General features: G+C 37.8%; 1 protein-coding gene across 1 annotated transcript in view; it reads right to left on the bottom strand.

Moving 5' to 3' along the window:
* Positions 1–22,731, bottom strand: part of LRRC72 (leucine rich repeat containing 72) — a 41,118-nt gene that overhangs the window by 9,087 nt on the left and 9,300 nt on the right. Inside the window, exons 3-7 of the mRNA XM_030856953.2 lie at positions 21,482–21,551; positions 13,264–13,345; positions 12,051–12,161; positions 4,248–4,337; positions 3,164–3,316 (exon numbers count right to left, since the gene is read on the bottom strand). Coding sequence (XP_030712813.2) covers positions 3,164–3,316; positions 4,248–4,337; positions 12,051–12,161; positions 13,264–13,345; positions 21,482–21,551 — 506 coding nt within the window. The remainder of the gene's footprint in view (positions 1–3,163; positions 3,317–4,247; positions 4,338–12,050; positions 12,162–13,263; positions 13,346–21,481; positions 21,552–22,731) is intronic.

Raw genomic sequence — 22,731 nt, 5'->3', positions numbered from 1 at the left:
AACAAACTGAAAGAATAAAACCATATGATCATCTCAGTAGATGCAGAAAAAGCTTTTGACAAAATTTAACACCCATTTATGATAAAAACCCTCCAGAAAGTAGGCACAGAGGGAACTTACCTCAACATAATAAAGGCCATATATGACAAACCCACAGCCAACATCATTCTCAATGCTGAAAAGCTGAAACCATTTCCACTAATATCAGGAACAAGACAAGGTTGCCCATTCTCACTACTATTATTCAACATAGTTTTGGAAGTTTTAGCCACAACAATCAGAAAAGAAAAAGAAATAAAAGGAATACAAATTGGAAAAGAAGTAAAGCTGTCACTGTTTGCAGATGACATGATACTATACATAGAGAATCCTAAAGATACTACCAGAAAACTATGAGAGCTAATCAATGAATTTGGTAAAGTAGCAGGATACAAAATTAATGCACAGAAATCTCTTGCATTCCTATACAATAATGATGAAAAATCTGAAAGAGAAATTAAGGAAACACTCCCATTTACCACTGCAACAAAAGGTACCTAAGGAGACAAAAGACGAGTATGCAGAAAACTGTAAGACACTGATGAAAGAAATTAAAGATGATACAAACAGATGGAGAGATATACCATGTTCTTGGATTGGAAGAATGAACATTATGAAAATGATTATACTACGCAAAGCAATCTACAGATTCAATGCAATCCCTATCAAACTACCACTGGCATTTTTCACAGAACTAGAACAAAAAATTTCACAATTTGTATGGAAACACAAAAGACCCCAAATAGCCAAAGCAATCTTGAGAAAGAAAAACAGAGCTGGAGGAATCTGCCTCCCTGACTTCAGACTATACTACAAAGTTATAGTCATCAAGACAGTATGGTACTGGCACAAGAACAGAAATATAGATCAATGGAACAAGATACAAAACCCAGAGACAAACCCACAAACATATGGTCACCTTGTGTTTGATAAAGGAGGCAAGAATATACAATGGAGAAAAGACAGCCTCTTCAATAAGTGGTGCTGGGAAAATTGGACAGCTACATGGAAAAGAATGAAATTAGAACACTCCCTAACACTATACACAAAAATAAATTCAAAATGGATTAAAGACATAAATGTAAGGCCAGACACTCTAAAACTCTTAGAGGAAAACATAGGCAGAATACTCTATGACATAAATCACAGCAAGATCCTTTTTGACCCACCTCCTAGAGAAATGGAAATAAAAACAAAAAGAAACAAATGGGACCTACTGAAACTTAAAAGCTTTTTCACAGCAAAGGAAACCATAAACAAGGCAAAAAGACAACCCTCACAATGGGAGAAAATATTTGCAAATGAAACAACTGACAAAGGATTAATCTCCAAAATTTATAAGCAGCTCATGCAGCTCAATATCAAAACAAACAACCCAGTCCAAAAATGGGCAGAAGACCTAAATAGACATTTCTCCAAAGAAGATATACAGATTGCCAACAAACACATGAAAGGATGCTCAACATCATTAATCATTAGAGAAATGAAAATCAAAACTACAATGAGATATCATCTCACACTGGTCAGAATGGCCATCATCAAAAAATCTACAAACAATAAATGCTGGAGAGGGTGTGGAGAAAAGGGAACCCTCTTGCACTGTGGGTGGGAATGTAAAGTGATACAGCCACTATGGAGAACAGTATGGAGGTTCCTTAAAAAACTAAAAATAGAACTACCATATGACCCAGCAATCCCACTACTGGGCATATACCCTGAGAAAACCGTAATTCAAAAAGAGTCATGTACCAAAATGTTCATTGCAGCTCTATTTACAATAGCCAGGACATGGAAGCAACTGAAGTGTCCATCAACAGATGATAAAGAAGATGTGGCACATATATACAATGGAATATTACTCAGCCATAAAAAGAAACGAAATTGAGTTATTTGTAGTGAGGTGGTTGGACCTAGAGTCTGTCAAACAGAGTGAAGTAAGTCAAAAAGAGAAAAACAAATACCGTATGCTAACATATATATGGAATCTAAGAAAGGAAAAAAGAAAATAAAAAAGGTCATGAAGAACGTAGGGGCAAGACGGGAATAAAGACACAGACCTACTAGAGAATGGACTTGAGCATATGGGGAGGGGGAAGGGTAAGCTGTGAGAAGGTGAGAGAGTGGCATGGACATATATACACTACCAAACGTAAAATCGATAGCTAGTGGGAAGCAGCCGCATAGCACAGGGAGTTCAGCTCGGTGCTTTGTGACCACCTAGAGGGGTGGGATAGGGAGGGTGGGAGGAAGGGAGACGCAAGAGGGAAGAGATATGGGAACATATGTATATGTATCACTGATTCACTTTGTTCTAAAGCAGAAACTAACACACCATTGTAAAGCAATTATACTCTAATAAGGATGTTAAAAAATAAATAAAATAAAATTTATAGAATACAGGATCCTAAATGGGTCAAAAATCTAAATTCACTAGGGCATGTTACTAAACCTAATAGCAGGTTTAGCTGTTGTGACCAAATAAACATATTTCTTTAAAAAGAATTGCAGAACAAAAGATAGATGTATTCTCGAACACTGAAAATATCATTGAACCTTACACTAACCTTGGACACTGTATACTCTTTGTTGTGTGAGAAAAGTTAACCTCTTTTTACTTAAGTCACTGTAGTTGGATTTCTGTTACATACAAGAAATTAAATTCCATCTAATGAAACATTACTGAAGATATTCAGGTTATACTTGCATATGATCACCGTCTATGAGAGTACAACAAAATAATAGTGCTTATTTCTGAATGGAGGAATTGCAGATGATCTTTATTTCTTCTTTATATTTTTCTATATTATCAAAAACTTATAGCCTTAATTGTTGAAATTATCCAGTGTCAATCGTAATAATAGCAATTGCAGCTTATTCATTGAGCCCATTATGCTGTGCTAGATACTGGGGTAAGGACTTCAATGTATTATCTCGTTATAACATTACCTTATTTGATACACACAAATGAAGATGAAAGTTATATATTTAGGTAGGCTAATAAAATTGGAAAATATTTATTTCACTACATAACTTTAGCTTATTGTAAATTGAAGTTATTATTATAACTAAATTAACCAAAAGTTTGAGGAGTTTTCATTTCATTTTTTTCATTTTTTCTAAATACCTGAAGGTACTCTCTGGGCTGGTTTTTGCTTAAGTGGTGATCTTGGATTCCATGAGGCATCTACTTTTCCTCTGAATGCTATTGATTGAACAATATGAGACTTTTTATGGTTAAAAATCGTAATCATTGATCTTCTTTCTTTTTCTGTAACTTCTGATAAATGCAAAAAGTAATGTTATTATATAACATTATAAATAGATATGCAGAGTGATTCAAAATAGAATTACTTTTAAAAATGGATTTATCCCATGTTGTATGTGAACATCCTGTCAAAATTAATTTGTAAAAAGTTATTTCCATAGTCTTACAAGTGCTCAATATATGTCCCTCATGTCACAAGGCACAAATCAATCCTATCGCATCACATTCTAACACATCACCATGGATGATTGAAATTGCAGCTGTGCTACATCCCTTCTTTTCCTCATGGCTATGAGGAAGAAGAGGAATAAACATAAGGTTTTAATATATTCTCATTTAGAAGTTACTCAATTATAAGTTATTAAGAATGTTCAAAGCTGTAGAAAGGTAAGTAGATAGGTGATAAAGAACTTCTGGGTAAAATAGACCTCAAAAAATCTAAAATGTAATGCACTGAGGTTGATTTTTCTTTTTTGTGGCTTATAGAAATCAGACATACTAGTTTATGTACAATGTCTAAAAATATATCACATAGAAGTTATTATATATGTTTTAGTATATATATACATACATATTTACAGAATTTCAAAGAATATGACTTTTAGAACTTAAATAGGCCTATGAGGCTTAGTCCAATTGTCTCATTTTTGAAATAAAAAATTAAGGGTGCCGGGGGGTCAGTGAATTGGCATTCAACACATTACTGTCAAAACTAGAATCAAAAGGAGACATTTCCTCATGCTCAGTTAGATGGCCTTTCCTATAAAGTGGTCAACAGACATGAATTCCTAAACTATAGCAAATTTCATACAGCAAAAATTTCAAAAATAAATAATTGAAAAACTTTACAAAGACAATTATTTCCAAAAAACATCAGCAGTTTAAACCACTGAGTTATAAGACTGACTCTCAAATATTTCTCTGCAAGAAGAGGTGTTCTTACGATTTCCGTCAAGCAACTCTACTCCTGGAAGGTGGTAGATTGTGTATAAACGGTACAAGTTATATTGGCATAAAGGGTTTTGGTAGAGAGCTGCAAAGAAAGAATCCAAATTAAGATGTCAGGTTTCGAAATCAGTTACATTTATCACTTGATAAAATATGAGAAATTGCAAGATTAATATAAAACATAACAGTATGTAAAGCTCTGCTTCACAGACCAATGGTTTCACCAAACCCTTACTTATTCATCGCAGGACTTACTTTTCCTATCTGTTAAATTCATTCATTCAACAAATATTTTCGGAGTGCTTACTATCTACTAGGAACTGTGCTAGGTGCTGAGGACATATCTTTGACCCAAATCTGTCACAAATGAGGAAACGTTTAACATGTCCGTAAATTAATCAGTAAAGAAAGAACTCAATATCAGCTCTAGAGGGTTCTTGATGCTGCTCTTTATTAAAGTATTTGTTCATTAGTTCTCTTCTTCCAGTCTCAAAGGTCACATGGGTACCTGCGTGGAGATGGGCAGAGTTGTGGCACACTGTTCTATTATAATTTTCTTCCTCGGCTTCACACCATTGCACCTAGTTCAGAACATATAAATGCCAGTAGCAGCTTCAGATCTCAGCAGGAGTAGAGGTGAAGAGATGCGGGTTTTACATCTCATCTACCTCTGGCCAGGCACAGGGGACTCGGATTTCCTTGTGCGCAGGTGCTAGGATACTTAATGAACCAGGCTGGAGGTGGGAGGCATGCTGATGCGGAAGAGCTCCAGGCGCTTCTGACATGACATCCCTTAGGCATCAGCACGTAGGTATATTTTTTAAAATCTTCAGCTAGAAGTTGTATTTTATTTCCATGGAAAAGGTACTTTCCCTATTCTTCTTTAGATAATATTAAACAGGGTTATTGCAATACAATTTGAAATAAAACTCTTATAATTTCCACTTGGATATCTTTAGCTATTGTATTCCACCTACACGTAATTTCTAGAAAATACTCCTGGAAAAGAGGAGAACCACTAGATGGCAGTAGCAGAAAGAGCTCCAGCTTGTGTACAAAAACATCACTCAACAACATGAGGCTCATTTAACGTACATTTAAATCTAGGAGTACTGCTGTAGCATTTGACTAGTTATAAAATACAAAGAGGTTTGATAAAAGCATGAAAGTATTAAGCATTAGAAAGCCAGAAAAAACTGATGAATATTTATAAAGAAGAGCTTGCAACATAAAGAAGAGGGGGTCAAGGGGGATGCTTGAAAGACAACAAACTAGATAAAAACTGAAGAAGTTAATCATCTGAATGTTTTCTCTGCAGGCAATAAAATATTCTGATATTTGTTGTATAAGCACAAACTTTTCTGGCTAATAAAATCGTTATAGGTAGCTATTCGCTGTGGAAAACATGAGCTTTAGAGGGACTTAAAGCAGGCAATGGAAGACACCTGGTGCATAAGAAACAAAAGTTATAAGAGGAAAGGCAAAAAAGAAAATGTAGAGCCAGGGGCAACAAGAAAATTTAAAAGAAAGGAAATATGTATGTATTGGGGGAAATGAGAGGAAAAATGAAATGGATATTTTTCAAGATTTCTTAAGTGACAAAACTGGTTTGAATTTTAATCTCAAAAGAGAAGGAATTTAAAGTGGTAGCAAATAATTATAACTACAGGACAGGGAATAGAACGGATGTATACTAAACCAGTAATAAGGACAGATTTTAAAAGATCCACAGGGATCATACCTTGTAGTTTGAGCCAGACAAAGAAGAAAAAAGGTCACCCTTCAAGGGTATAAAAGCAAAACACGGCCTTCCCTGGTGGCGCAGTGGTTGAGAGTCCACCTGCCGATGCAGGGGACACGGGTTCGTGCCCCGGTCCGGGAGGATCCCACGTGCCACGGAGCGGCTGGGCCCGTGAGCCATGGCCGCTGAGTCTGCGCGTCCGGAGCCTGTGATCCGCAACGGGAGAGGCCACAACAGAGAGAGGCCCGTGTACCGCAAAAAAAAAAAAAGCCAAACGCAATTGTTTCTTGCAGTGGCTTCTCCCGCTGCAGAGCACAGGCTCCGGACGCGCAGGCTCAGCGGCCATGGCTCCCGGGCCCAGCTGCTCCGCGGCACGTGGGATCTTCCCGTACCTGGGCACGAACCCGCGTCCCCTGCATCGGCAGACGGACTCTCAACCACCGCGCCACCAGGGAAGCCCATCAAAACACAATTCTTTTTAATGAGAGTTCAGGAGGGAGAAAAATTCACAGATGCTTTAGTGCAGAAGTCTGCTCTGTGGTTACTGTCTTGGAGAATAACATCTGACACCTCATAACACTATCCTACATTATAGCAGCTGGGAGTAGAGTCTGCCTTTGCATATGATGTTAATGGAAAATGTACCAACATCTTTCAATGATGTTTACTTTTAGGATGCACTTCATATTCTCTTTTCCCTCTGAGAACACTACTATTTAATTTCTTTTCTTGGTTTTTCTTCCTAGTGCTTAGTTAAATAACTGCTTTACATAAATTTTAAAACTTCTGGCTTCAGCTAAACAAATCACCAAGTTTGGATTTACTACTATTACATTACTTATTAAAAAGTTGTCATAATACTAAAAACTTGATGCACTTATTGTGGTTCAACATTCATCTCATCATAAAATAAAATCTAAATGACAGCAAGTCAGAAAACTGGGCTATTAAGCCTAGTCTCTGACTAAATTAACTTAAAAACATAATTAGAATTAAATAATTTAAAAAGAATTTCATTTTTATTATTCTTCACTTTTTTTCTTACTCTTAAATGTTAGAAGGAAGCAATCTTATTTTTAATTATCTTTTTCCCCTCTATACTATTAAGCATTTAACATTTTGGATTTATGAGTTTTGGATTGATGCTACTAAAATTACCATAAATAAAGTTTCTAAGATATGATATTCGTTTCCTGTGTCTGAAAGTTCTGAAAACCTTCTATGATGTATGGGTACATTCCTTTAGAAACTATGAAGCGAAATTGTTTACACTTTCACTTTCAATAGGTTAATACTATTTAATCCACCTTCCCTCTAGGCTACTTATAGAGTACACCTTGGTGGCGCCAGCACTGTCTTGCTTATCTTAATTTGGGATTCTGAGTCTAAGCAATTTACATTTACCCAATAATATAGCAAAATGTTTCTACTACCTTACTGCACAAGCTTGAGTTACATGAGTCACATGTGTGAAGCTACTTCTTATTGAAAGAGAAGAGGGAAAAAAAGTCATCTAAATAATTGGCTCCAGTTAATTTTTTTTTAACTTTTAAGGCAAAATTTAAAAATCACCATTTAAATGAACCTGGATGTTTTTTAGACCACCTTTGAAGAAAGTTGATGTAATTAATAATGTACCAACATATCCATTTTAATAGATAGGAAAACGATGTAGAAAAGTTAAAAGCAGCTCCATCTGTGCCCACACAGAACAGCCTGTGGAAAGAAGCTCAACTGTCAATGATCAGACAGAGGTTCTGGCTCAAGGTTACTTAGTAAGGTCAGCATCTCCATTGTCACCATCTCATTTTAACTAAAATCTCTGGGCCACAGCATACCACATGATTGTACTGAATATGGAAATGATCCCTGATTTTTAAAAGGCAAACTTGGACTAAAGCAAGGGTTAGGAGAGTGAGGGATGCTGTTTCAAGACAAACAGCAGTGAAAGACCCAGTTGGCTCTTTTTATTGAGTGGACTGTTCTCTTGTGTTGTTTGGGAGGAGTGGTCCCACCTTGAGGGGCATTTCAGGGTAAAGAGTCTCAGATGACCAGACCACTGAGACCATAGTCCCACACTGACCTCTCAGCATCCCTCTTCACTCCCTGGCTATTTGCCATCAGCAGTGGACTGCGGCCAAATGAGGAAAGGCAGGACGTGCTTAAGAGCAGAATCTGTAAAAAATGGAGACCTTCTCTTTGAAAGGGGCACTTCCTGTCTCCAAGGGTGAATCCTTAAGTCTCTGCTAGGAAGCAAGTCTTAACAATTATGGAATGTAGGAGTTCAAGCATACTTTCCAATGCTGGAGCTTAATGCAACATAGAGAAAATTTGAGAAAAATGAGGAGACTAAAGATTTAGGAACAGGAGAATGGGTTAAGTATTTTGTTGCTGTTGTCGGTGGTGTTTTTTCTCTCTGCGCTGGGAAAGAGGCAGGGAGACTGAAGGTTAGTGAAAGTCCGCAGCCACAAGCAAATCTTTGACACCTGCAGATTTAGAAAGAGTTTGGAGGAGGGAAGGGAAGAGGAAAATGGAGCCAGAGGGGGAGGGTGTGGAAAGGTAGACTGCCTGGAGAGAAAAGGTGTGGCCCTCCTGACTCAGCCTGGAAGTCAGGAATTCCAGTTTGTAGGACCTCACACTCTGCAGCTGGTTTCAGGCCTCCCTGAAGCTCCCAGCCATGTGTATACTGGGTAATCTCTTGGCAGTTCTCCTCATTGCCAGTGGAGGGTGCAATGCTGAAATGGGTTAGAGGTTTACCCTCCAGGCTATTTTCTCACCCTACGAAGAACTGTAATTGAAGTGGAATAATAATAATAATATTTTAGCATTTTAAACAGTTTCATAACTTGAAAAGAAAAGTTTTAACACTTGAAAATACATGGGGGACTTCCCTGGTGGCGCAGTGGTTAAGAACCCGCCTGCCAATGCAGGGGACAGGGTTCGAGCTCTGGTCTGGGAAGATCCCACATGCCACGGAGCAACTAAGCCTGTGAGCCACAACTACTGAGCCCGCGTGCCACAACTACTGAAGCCTGCGCACCTAGAGCCCGTGTTCCACAACAAGAGAAGCCACTGCAATGAATAGCCCACGTACCGTAACAAAGAGTAGCCCCCACTCTTCGCAACTAGAGAAAGCCCACGTGCAGCAACGAAGACCCAACACACCCAAAATTAAATAAATAAATTAATAAATTTATATATTTTTTAAATACATGGATTTCTTATTGTAGTTAATGAGCTGAATCTAATCTGTGATTGCAAAGGAGGTTCATAGGAACTCAATCAGGTGACATTACTGCACAATATAATTAGTAGCTAGTAAATGCCAACATTTTTTTCTTAATTTTTTTAAATTTATTTTTGGCTGTGTTGGGTCTTCGTTGCTGCGCACAGACTTTCTCTAGTTGCAGCGAGCAGGGGCTACTCTTTGTTGTGGTGCCCAGGCTTCTCACTGTGGTGGCTTCTCTTTGCGGAGCACGGGCTCTAGGCGTGCGGGCTTCAGTATTTGTGGCACATGGGCTCAGTAGTTGTGGCTCGTGGGCTTAGTTGCTCCGCAGCATGTGGGATCTTCCTGGACCAGGGCTCGAACCCGTGTCCCCTGCATTGGCAGGTGGATTCCCAACCACTGCACCACCAGGGAAGTCCACCAACATTTTTTTGTATAATATCTTTAACCAAAATAGGGCAAGCGTTCAAACTGTGCATATTTGTTACCAAAAATTTTCAGAAAATGCATTTTTGTGTAACCTGACGCAGCATTTTCTCCATTTCAAAAAATAATCCCTCTACAAGATTCTCAGTTGGAACAATTTATAGTCACTATGATTTTAAGTAGAGGTCATTTAAAATGTTGTGACAGGCAATGATATGGACCTTATACTACCAGGCTGACCTAACAGCCTTTCAGAGAACTAGAAAAGGCACTCCTGCACCCCACCTCAGGGCTGACACCATTCTGCGCCCACATACACGGCTGGTAAGGCAGGCAAGGGCTGAATTTCAGACTCCATTTACCCCCCTTGCCGCCAGGCACTTTTGTTTAAGGCATAACACTATTGACTATGATGGGGCAACCTTGATTGCTAACCGCCAAATCTTACATTGTAAAATAAGCTTGCTTAAATTATTCAGTTCTTACATTTAGCAAATTGTCCAATCAGTTTTGCATCGAGCCCCCTCAGTTCTGTAAGAAATATTTAGGCTGAGAGTTACAAAACTATAAGCTCCATAAAGGTCTAGATAGGGTCTTTCTTGTTTACTTTTGTATCTCCATCTAATAGTGTCCTTAGTGAATGCATGATAAATATTTATTGAATGAATGAATGATAAACAAAAGACACAAGGCATGAGTTTAAGTTTCAACATTCCTTAGTAGTCTGGTTAAAGCTCTGAGCCCTGCATTTCTACCATCAAAGAGGGAATAATTCTAATCACATCATTGGATTGCTATGAAGATTTAAATGAGAATATAATAAGAAAGCATTTTCTCAACATTCAAACATGTTATTATAATTATTATTCAAAATGTCAGTTTTTTAAAAATCTATTTACCAATCAGCAGAATTTCTAGACTGTGTGCATCTTAATTCATTATCTAATTTACATAAACCATAATAAAACAATTTTTTGTTGTTACTCCTTCAAACCAATTAATGCTTTACAGAGTTAGCTTAATATTTGAAGCAATCCTGAGAGGTAGTTATTAGCCCATTTTACAGAAAAATGAAGGTAAGAGAGAGTTCAAGATCTAGTATAACCAGTCTTTTAATCATTTAAAGACATTTTAAGCATTTGTTCAGCACAGAAAGGCCAGGTAATTCAAATATGCAGGCCAATCCTGATAAGTCTTTCACAGACCTTATCACGTCTCAAAAATGAGCATTGAATTCCTTAGAACTTGGGGTACTTTTAATAGTTGGGTTTAAAGAATCTTACCTATAAGAACTTAAATCATTTCTCCTTAATATAGTAGGTATAACTGATTAATACTCAAAATATTTGAAAATTTTAATAACTATGTATTGAGCTGATTAGAAGCTCCACCATCAACACCACTTTACACATATTCAAAACACTATCTTTGGCAATTCTGAGAAATGAATAGAAAATAAATAGGAAAAAACCATCTATTTTATGACCTTGTATAAAGAAGTCTACAAACTCTGAAGTTCGAAAACCCATTCACTGCTCTGAGTCTTTTCCCTTGGTCCACCTAGAACCATTTGTTCTGAATTGCAATCGTGTACCAGTTTATTTACCCTTCGACACTATAAGCTTAAAAACAAACAAACAAACCAAACAACTATAAGCTTATTGAGAGTAGGAACTGTGTATTATCTATTTTTCCAACCCACCTCACACCTTCTTCAAATACTGAGGTCAGTTCCTTGCTGGGTGCGATTCAATATATATGAATTGTTTGCTGTTCACCCAATAGGAAGATTACATTAAAACGTGCTCTTTTTTTTAGTGTGGGGGGAGGGAGTGTCAGTTTTACTAATATAATTCACATATCACACGGTTCACTAATTTTAAGTATACAATTCATGGTTTTTAGTATATTCATAGAATTGTGCAACCATCACCACGTTCAATTTTAGAACATTTTCATCACCCTGAAAAGAAACCCCAGACTGTCACTCCCCAGACCCTCATCCCCCCAGCACTGGGCAGCCACTATTTAAAAACAGTTACCTCTCAGTGTTGCTGTCTCGATAATATGTGCCCATTCTGGACATTTGTATAAATAAATGGAATCATATAATATGTGCTAAAACTGCCTTTAGAGGTAAAACCAAAAACACAGATTTAAACATGTACCTCCTTCTCTTTTTGCTTTCATCATTTCCATTTGGCATGCCATATCATTTCACAAAAACTGTTTTTCTACCTGTTCTTTCAAAAATGTATTTTTAAAAAGAAAAAGATCTAGTCTTGTTTTCAGGAAACTAAGTAGTTTTGTTATAAACACTGATCTAATTTAAATTCAAAAAATGAAAAAATGTCCTGTGTTATCACTATTTTAAGTTATGGCTATACAAAAGTGCAAATTAATACTTAGGGTCTTCAGATTTAGCATTCCCTTTAATTCCTTTACTGTTGCCTCAATGTTTGTTAACTCATTGTGGTGCAGCCGGAGTATATGCAACGAATGCAAAGAGTGCAGGCCTAAAAGAAATTAAAATATTTGTATAAGATTTTAAACATTTTTAATGCTAATTAAACATGCTACCTAAGCAAAAGCAAAGAATACATTACATCTGGTGAAGGGAGGAATTATTAATAATATGATGAATTATCATTAAGAATACAACAAAGCATAACAATTCAAATAAGTGACTGTAATTTGGGAATATAGAGCCAATTTCTTTCCACTGTTTTTTTTTTTCCTGTAGCAATGATTTTGTTTGATTCTGAAGGGGTTATTTTCGTTATCCTTATTTTGTTGGTTTTGTTTTGCCAATGTTGCTTAGTTTATAGTGCCAATCCAGGAAATGGTTATTCAAATCAGTATCTCCCCCAAACTGCTCAACTAAATATTTTCTTTACACAATGGGAAGCCAAATATTCCTATCATCTTATTGATTCTAAATTGCACATTTTCCCACATTTTTAACATAAGTGAAAGTGTGTTGTATCTTTGCAATAACGACATCGTAGTTGAATTGGCAAGGTTTCCTTTCTTCATGGAACAAGGAATCATACTGGATCTCAAAATTTATGATATTTCAATTCTGCAGCATGTAATACAGAAGAAAAATGTTTTGTACCATACTTCTTTGTATCTCATGATCCTAGTATATCATGTACTTTTATACCAGGCTTGAAATTGTCAGTTTAGAGATTGTTGCAGGTACAAAATTAACTCAGAGTGAAACAGAAATTTGGCTGGGAAAAATTACAGCCTGTAAAAATATTTAAAACTATTTATGAAGTCATTATTTTTTATTAATGCTCCTAAACATTAAAATTTGCTTCCACAATATCTAGTTTGTGTCCAACTGTGCAGTAGAATGGCAAAATTTCTATGCTAAAAAAAGATTCTTTTACATCTTGAATAAGATACATGACAATATTGAGCTAAAACCATAATCAAACAGCACATCTTAAAATGAAATGTACACAAGAACATTAAAAAATAACAGCTTCCATCATATATTTTCAACAGAAATGTTAAAACAGATTATTGCATGCCATGAGCAATACCATAGTTGAAAGTTATTATTTAACTGAAAATCAATTCAATCAAAAGACAAAATTTAAGACATACCTCGTATATCAAATATTGCATTGTTGTTTAGGTATAGTTCTGCCAGACAACAGTTTCTAGTTATAAATGTTATTCCATGGAGCTGAAAATGAGAGTTAGAGAACAATATTCTTTCTACAATAATCACATGTAATTACATACAGATATAAAAATTTAGTAAGAACCATAGAAGTTCAGCATTTGCTGTTTTTATTAATTATGTGCAACCTTTTGATCTGGGCCATGAGTTTATGTCTGGATTGTCTTTGAAGATACGTATGATAAAAAGGGTGCTTTTAGCTAACTTAATACTCGAACTTCTCTTACCACGTCTCCACCAAACTCCCTGAAAGGTTTTCAAAGCCTCTGGAATCTGGCCTATCCTTTTGCTCTCACAACCTTCCCTACATTTCTCTGCCCTATAGTCACATTGGATTTGGCTCCATATATCCACTAATTCACCATCACATATTATTAAGTGCCTATTATGTGCCAAGGGCTCTCTCCTCCGATAATGCTGAATCGTTTCTGCATCTGTGTATGAGTCACGATTTCTCTTTGCCTGCATGGCTTTTCCTCCTGGTACACTTCTGATTATTCTTAAGGAACTGCCCTAGGCTGGCAAGGCCTATCCAACCATGCCTGAGCAGGCTGCCACAAGAAGTTTCCACTGCTCCAGGGATTTGTTGAGACCGTTCTTTGATCTCTTTGCATCTCACTGCTGTCTTCTTGCTCTGTTTTGACCCACTTTTTGTTTCTCTAAACTTCCACCTGCTCCAGCATTTTAAGTCAGATCTCCTGAGAGATGGTCTAATTCTGCAGTCAATGCTCTACCTTCCCTCCCCAAGCTCTACCTCCGAGATTGTCTAATTCTGAATTCCCTTTCTTTATGCCCCAGTCTACGAACCATCTCCTCTTCTCAGGCTCATTGTCCTTTGGGTCAACAGATCTCAGCTTAGCCGAGGACTCTGTAATCTGACCACACAGGAGGTCAGTGCTAACAGCTCAACCGGCCACCATCGCCAAGGAGAAGACAAGGCACAGAATAATCCTGTTACTTTACAGTTCATCTTTTTTTAAATAAGGCCTTTCCTGACAACCCCCATGCCCATGAGTCTTCCTTTTCTTGTCCACATCCAACACCTCCTATGACTTGTGCAATTACTTGATCACTAGTTTTGTGTCTTCCTTAAGGAAAGACACGATGTTTCTTCAGTCTGTTATCCTTCCCACCGCTCCATTCTCCTAATGATATGGTGAAGCTGCATCTTACTTTTAAGATTAGATTAGAAATTCGGTGTACTGTAAGAATTAAAATAGTCAAAACACTCTTGAAAATTCCTCAAATGCACCATTAAAGTACATGATAGGAGTATTTAAACTGAATTCAGAAATGTTTCTGTTACCCTGCAAGGAGAATCCCACTACTTTTTTAAAAATATTGACTTTATAACCTCAATAGAAATTGACAGATTTGTTTGAGTTATGAGGATGAGGCATGGTAGAGTCTTAACGTGGGGCTGGTAGGTTCTAAAAGCAGCCCTTAAGTTAAATGTAACAAGGCTAAATTTACTGCTTAATACAGGATCTAGCAGGGAGAAGAATCATATGAAATGGTTATTGATCAAGTGCTTCCTAATTTATATATACAGAAATATATGCTTATGATTGTAAATTAGTTTTACATGTTTATTAAAGCCTATCACAGTAACTACTGTCATCAGTTAAATAGAACTCTTTTGACCTTTGATTGGTTGATTCAGATAGACAAGATGCCAACCTGTCTGATTTAGTGAGGATTTATTGGAAATTTTACTCATGCCCTCTTGTATCTCAGAAAAGCTATTTTAGATTTGTAATCAAAGTTTGAAAATGGGTTTCTTTAATGAATTTTCTTTAATTTTTTCTTATATTTGTAACAGTCACAAATTATGAAGCTATAAAAGGCACATGTGCTGCTCATCTCATTGTCTCACAGTCTCATCTGGACCTAATTATGTGAGCACTCATGCAGGAGAACCACCAGTAACTGCACTTCAGCTTTGTTAAGTCACAAAAGGAGCCATGTTTCCCCCAGGTAGGAGAGACCCTTCAACACAGTGAGGGGTGGGTCCCAGTTGGCTTCATATCCCTTTCTACTCTTCCTGCTGGCCTCCTGACAGCAACTCACTACCTTCCATCCACTCCCTGATCTAATGAGAGCCACACCTAACATCAGCCTAGAAAGAGAACACCAGGGCAAACCACGACTTTTTCTTCTCTCTTTTTTCCCAGTTGCCTGCTCAACCACACATTAACAGAACATTCTAATTAGTTGAGGTTTTAATTTCTCTTGCATTATACATTAACTCAAGAATACTAATAAACTCAACCATTTCATCTTGACTATAGAATAATAATTTTCCCAAGAGCATGAACATCTTTGGACCATGATTATTGGAATTTTAAGATTGTACCTTTTGTTGGGGTGAACTGAATGGGAGGAATGTAGTGAAAAGAGATAAGGCCAGACCATGAGAATCTGGGGGAACTAATAAAAGATTTTGTGCAGAGGAGTGTTATTGCCCAGTTTTATTTTGGAAAAAAAAAATGACAGGGAAGAGTACTATTTAGAGGAGATAGTAAGTATAACAGCAAGAGATGAACAAAAATGGTGTTATGCTAATTCCAAAGAATATATGGGTCCCAGAGTAGAGTAATAACAGTGGGAGAAGAGCAAAGTAGAGGGAATTGAGAGAGAATTCCAAGGCAGAATTCACAGGACTTAAAGAGACATTGCAATGTACCAAGTTGTTGAAGTCAAGATGTAGGAATGGGAGTTGGAAGACATGCTGATTGTTCTGACACTCAAACCATTGTTAAAGTAAAATGTTATTATAATTATCCATTTAGGAAAATCTGTTCTACTGAGTCTAAGGACTGCCATAGGATTTATTCTGAATGTGACATTCCACAAATCATATATCTTAGCTCAGGGCTTAGCACATAGCAAGGGCTCAATAAACGATAGCTTTTATTATTTACTATTTAACCATTATTATTTTTCATAGAGCTGAGAGCACTTACATTCAAGGTAAAGCTCTTACACGTAACTGCTGAGGTACTAGTGGGGAAAATTTTACACCAGCATGAATTTAAAATTAAGGAGGCATTCTTTTAGAGCAGGATTTCTCAACCTTTACAGCTATTGACATTTGGGGCCAGATAATTCTTTGTTGGGGGGCTGGGGAAGCCGCCCTGTGGATTGTAGTATGGTTGGCAGCATCCCTAGCCTCTAGCCACTAGATGCCAGGAACACACACACCCCAGTTGTGAAAATCAAAAAGGTCTCCAGACATTGCCAAATGTTCTCCTTGTGTGTGGGAGGTGTGGCAGGGGTTGCAAAGTCGCTCCTAGTTGAGAACTGCTGGTTCAGAGTCAAGGGGACAATCATATCTTTTTTTTTTTTTTTTGCAGTACGCGGGCCTCTCACTGTTGTGGCCTCTCCCGTTGCGGAGCACAGGCTCCAGACGCGCAGGCTCAGCGGTCATGGTTCACGGGCCCAGCCGCTCCGCAGCATGTGGGATCTTCCCGGACCGGGGCACGATCCCGTGTCCCCTGCATCGGCAGGCGGACTCTCAACCAGTGCGCCACCAGGGAAGCCCTCTTTTAAGTGCTTATTATGACCCAAGCACTAAGCTAGATGTTTTCACCATTATCTAATATGATCCTTCCAATAGCCCATGTTGTTTTGTTCCCTTATTTACCTAGGAGGAAACTGAGGCTAAAAGAAGTTAAAAAACAACTTTCTCAAGACAACAGAGCAAGGGTTCAAACTCAAGGCTATCTGACTTGGATCAAAAGTTGGTGTATAGGGCTTCCCTGGTGGCGCAGTGGTTGAGAGTCCGCCTGCCGATGCAGGGGACATGGGTTCGTGCCCCGGTCCGGGAGGATCCCACATGCTGCAGAGCGGCTGGGCCCGTGAGCCATGGCCGCTGAGCCTGCGCGTCCGGAGCCTGTACTCCGCAACGGGAGAGGCCACAACAGTGAGAGGCCAGCGTACCGAAAAAAGAAAAAAAAAAAAAGTTGGTGTATAGTACACCATACATTATTGTACATTATTTTAGTGTGGAAAATGTTATTATAAATAAGTATTTTGATTATGTTTTAGATGAAGACGTTTATAAACAATGACCTTGCCAGAATAGGTATTTTTATTTAAATTTAGTTTGTAAAAGTTGTCAACTGTTCAGTTTTTGCTACATGGTAGAAACTCAGATTCCATTTTGGACAGTTGCTTGGCGAGGCATTATATACAGGTTTCTCATCAAATGCTTACTCTAATCTGTGACACATGAAATACACCCAAGTAACGCTAGGTCTTCCAGAAATAAGATACCAGCATTGTGACAACAATATTATGAGCTCACTACTAAACGTCTGTAAAAGAAAAATTTTGAGGTAATGACCCAAAACACAAACAGATCAAATGTCTATATACCTTTGAAACTGTAGTATAAAATGCAAATCACTTAGATCACTCGTCTGAGCAGACCCAGCTTCTTAGGAAAGCTGGAGAAGATGAACTGACCTAAAATTCCCTCAGTCAGCCTTGCTAAAAGATGAGACAAGGCAGGGAGTCTTCAGAAGGCCTCAGTTAATACGCACCTAAGAGCAGCTGCCTCCCACTAATTACATCAGCGGAGATTAGAAACAGATGACCCAGAAAGAGAGGAGCTGCAGGACTAGTACATATCTATGCAGTACAAGGAGAAAGCAAGCCCTCGGAGAGCATAATGAAGGAAGCGGGGCAGCCTGAGCAAACCTAGGAAGGCTGGGGCATTGCACGCCCTCAGAAACAACTTGTACCTATCTAATTTGCTGGTTCCAGGTCAGACCAGAAGCTCCTGTTTTATCATCCACTACATAATAATGGGGAGAAGTGTGTACCCTTCAGGCATGTTAGGCTCCAAACACACCAAACTACATTCATCCTTTGTCTTCCCAAACCACTGCTTTCTCTCATTCCATTCCAGGCAGTTTGCAACCACAGTTTCCTCACCAGGAGTACAGCCACACCTTCTGCCCTTCCTAATTCTATCACTAGAGCAGGCACCATCACATTTATTTTTATATTCTACCAGTAGCCTAATGCAAGTACAGAATAAACCATATTACAGAGGATGCTTTGGGCTCCAAGTAACTCCTAAGCTCAACTCAAACTGGCACATAAATTAGAACACTTATTATCTCACATATCAAGGAGTCCAGAGGTTGTGAGAGCTTCAGTCTGAATATCTCAATGGTTCTCTGAGCTCTGCTTTTCTCACAAAGTTGGATACATCCACAAGTTGATAGGATGGTTCCTGGCTTACTAGCCAGGCAAGAAAACATCCAGAGGGAACAAGGGACCTCTCTTCTAGTGCTCTTTTTCAGGAATAAGGAAACCTTTCACAGAAGCCTCCCAGTAGCTACCTCCAATATATCTATTACGACAGCCGGGTTATGAGCCAATTCATTGACTAGCCACTCACAAGGAAGATGGGATTATCCTGATTGGTTTAAACAGTTCAGGCTCCACCTCTTGGAACTGGGAATGGAGCCACCTACCTGACTAAAAAGAAGTATGTACCAATACCTTAACCCAGATTCTGCTGTATAGGTAAAAGAATAGAATGGATAATGAATGGACAACCAATAATGGTCAGTACATACATCTCAACAAAGTTGTTGATTGAATAAATGAATAAACAAAAAAAGGTGTGTTCATTTTATTTTACTATTTTGTGCCTTACTTGTTCCTAAATAAAGGGTAGCCTAATATAATGTAAGAACAATGCTGGTCACAAATTTAGATCATTGTTAACAAAACATTACAATTCTAAATATTTGTATTCCTTTGTCAATGTTGATGATTTTCACCATGATTCTTCATACCATTTCTATTCTGGCAAAGTAACTTCTTAGTGGTCCACCTAATATAATCTAGATATTAAAGAAAAGTAATAATCAAAATTTTCCATGTGAATTTTGATGAAGTACTATCATAGGTAATATGCCCATTAGAGTTTTGGATCCTGAATAAGATTTTAATTTTTCATAGAGTGTGAATACTCAGGCAACTTAGCAACCAGTCAATCATTGATCAATAGAAAAACTCACGTTAGCTTATTCACTCACCTCCTGACCACTTAAAACTTATTTCAAATATGATATCCTTTCAGGATTATATGGAATAAATGTCTATTTTTAAAAAACAAAGTTAAGTGATGGTTATTTTGGAAATAATATAGTATGTTGAGCATAAATAACCAAACACAAGAAGAGAATTTAGCCCTTTGTTGCACCCTTTCCCCACCCACCCCTTCCAAAACAAAAGAAAGTACAATAGTTGACAGTGTATGCAATCCCTTCCTATGTACGTAATGTATCTGTAATTCAACTGTGTGAAAATTCCATGACTGGCTGAAGGTGGGACGGTGTCCACTACAAGAAAGCCAAAAAATATTACAAAATCCCTAATTATACCTCTCCCTTTAGAAATATTGCCAACATTTGTACATTCTTTCCTTCAAAACTGAATACTGAACTCCACAAGGAACACACATGAAAAGCAAAGATTAGTCACTTTTGCCATGCTTGATGAATTCCATCTTTTTCTAATCAGAGGTCACACACTGTGACCCAGGATAATTTTTGGCAGGGTATTTAAAAGAGTTTTGAACTTGTATGCCCTTAAGTAGTGTGTGCACTTTCCATTTCAGTTGTTAGCTGCCTGGGCCTTGAATGTATTTGTGTTTCTTCTCCTAGAAATTATTTTAAGCTTATGAAACTTATGCTTGCACTTAATACTAGAAAAACTTTCATTTTCCATTTTCCACTTGGTTAAAAGAACGGACTGAAAATGCAATGTAATATTGAAATACTTTCATAAACATGGATGCTTAAAGATTCAATGCTGTGAATCTGGACTATTGCTTGACAAGCAGACTACTACTGAAAACTCAAATCATTATTTTTTAATCAGCTGGTGTTTGAAAGTTTAAATTTAAAATGCTAAGATTGGGTCATCAATTTATAATGAACAAAATACAAGCTGTTGGAAAGTCCAACTTTAGAAATTTGAGAATGACTAACTGTAATGATTGTTTTGGCCTGAATTGTAGTTCAGTCCTGCTCTATGACTTGAAGAGAGCTTGGAGCCCCACTCAGGACCCCACTACAGAGGAGGCACTGCCAGCTAAACCCTAACCTCGAAGAAAAGCTTCAAGGGCCACACTCAGTGCCCTTGAAAAACATTCCCTGCGGTTGGGGACACGTTGGCTTAGTGCCTGGCACTTCCTGAAGAAGCTGGATCAGTCTGGGTGGCAACTGGGAGGTAATCAATCCTTCTGACAGCAGGACAAAGGTGTGTGAGTTCTGGGAAATACATGCAGGACCATTGGAGGAATGCTGATCTAGGGCACTTTACAAAGGATCCTGCCCAAATGGGCAGTTTGCCAAGGCCAGGAGATGCTCAGTTGTAAGTACCACTGGGATACAAGATGAAAGGGAGGTCAGGAGTGGCCAGCGAAGAGGAATTAGAGTTGGAGGAACCTAGCAGGGGAGCTTCTGAATAACCCATTAAGAGAAGTAAACTCTGAACATGTTGACACCAGAGGGTACAAATCAAATAGAAACTTTGTTTTTCCTTTGCCTTTCCTCTGCCTCCACTCCTCCCCATTCCATACCAACCCTGGAGAAGGCTAGGGTGGAGGTGAGAGGCAAGGGAAACAACCAACCACACCCCCCTTGCTAATGAAGCAGGCAGGTGGCCATCTGCAGTCAGCCCTAGCTGGATAAGGGAGGGGAGATAGAGGGATGTCTCATTTATGAATTAACATATTCACCTCCACATTCTCATTTCTGAACTGAGAGTATGACTATGTCTCAAAATGGACTGTAAGCTTTTGAACTACATAAGAGAGATAAGAAAGGTCATGAGACTGCCCAAGTTTTCTTCCGGGAAACTGGGAAGCAATAGCTTCCACTGAGCAGTTTTGAAAGCACATGGGAGAAAAAAGTAAAGTTCCAGTCTGATAACATTTCACAAATCGTGCTATTCAATATACCTGTTTATATATATATATATAAAGTTTCTTACCTAAATTAAAATTAGGAGTATAAAGTATTAATACTTTTCATGATCAGTTCTATTAAAAACATGAAATTAAGATAGCAATTTAATTATAGAGCCATTTAAGATCAAATATCATATTACCTTGTTATGATGTAGCCATAAGTATTTTAATTTTTTAAACCTAGAAAGATCAATGACCTCTGTCAGTTCCCTGGAAAGGAAAACAAAAAGGGAACATTAGCAATGATTAATTCATTCATGGGTAAGGTGGCTTATGTAGTATGACTCTGGGGGAACTGGAAAGGCCTCTCTCTGTCCTTTCAAAATTACTGGCATCTTATATGTGCTAACTTCCTAAATTCCGTATTCAAAACTTCATTCACTTGGGTTAAGATTTTTGTCAGCTAGTATAATGAATACTAAAAGAGAATTTTATGACATTAGTAGAAATTTATACCTCATTATGACTGAATTTTGGGGGACCTTAATTTTAAAAGATTTCACTGAGGAGAGAGCAGAGGAAGAAAAATGCAGAAGACATGGGACTTAAGGTAAATATGGGAAACAGCCTTGACTCCTGCTTCAACAGCGCCTGCAGGGTCCTTACTTTGAGGTTGTCCAGATCTTGGCCAAACCGGATTTAAGACATGGAAATTGTAGGATACCAAGAGACAGAGACTGGGTTAAGTGTTTTATTCTCCCTTTGTTGTTTATTAAATATGGGGTCAAAAATGTTACCCATCCTTCTTGAACTGTGCAGGACTTCAGCTGCCCAAGTGGTCATGAGTCTTTTTGGTGATGCAGCTCACTCAGCGAAGGGGCAGACGTAGGGTGTGGTGGAGGAGCTGTCAGCAAAGAGGGCACAGCCTCTGCAGATAGTTGGCCCTTTGACTGCTGTGGGCTGGAGTATACTGATCTCTTTTACTTCTTAGGACAGAAATCATGAGCCCAGGCCAGGTATATACACATATATGTCTCTATTAAACACTTATAGAGCACACTCTGTGTGCAAGGCACTTTTCTAAACACTTTAAAAATACTAATGTTAATTAATATTACATTTATTAACTTGTAGCAACATCCTTTCACAATTATATTTAACCTTGGGACACTGAGGGACTAATTTTTTTAGATGTTTATGAAAACATTTTTTGTCATGCAAACAACATTTCTAAACAAAAGAAACCCTTCTCGCCAATTTTTTATATTGGAAAATTCCAAACCTAAGAAAAGTTGAAGGAATAGTACAGTGCATGCCTTCATAGTTTTTAATATTTTGCCACATTTATGCTCACTCTCTTATCTATATATACAATATATCTATTTGTGGGTTGATAATTTTCTTGGTGAATCATTTGAAAATAAGTTGCAGACTCTGATTCATAAATACT

The sequence above is a fragment of the Globicephala melas genome, chromosome 9 (assembly GCF_963455315.2).
Source record: "Globicephala melas chromosome 9, mGloMel1.2, whole genome shotgun sequence".
Taxonomy (NCBI): Eukaryota; Metazoa; Chordata; class Mammalia; order Artiodactyla; family Delphinidae; genus Globicephala; species Globicephala melas.
Note: the sequence above shows the minus strand (reverse complement) of the source record. Positions and strands in the feature narration are given on the sequence as shown.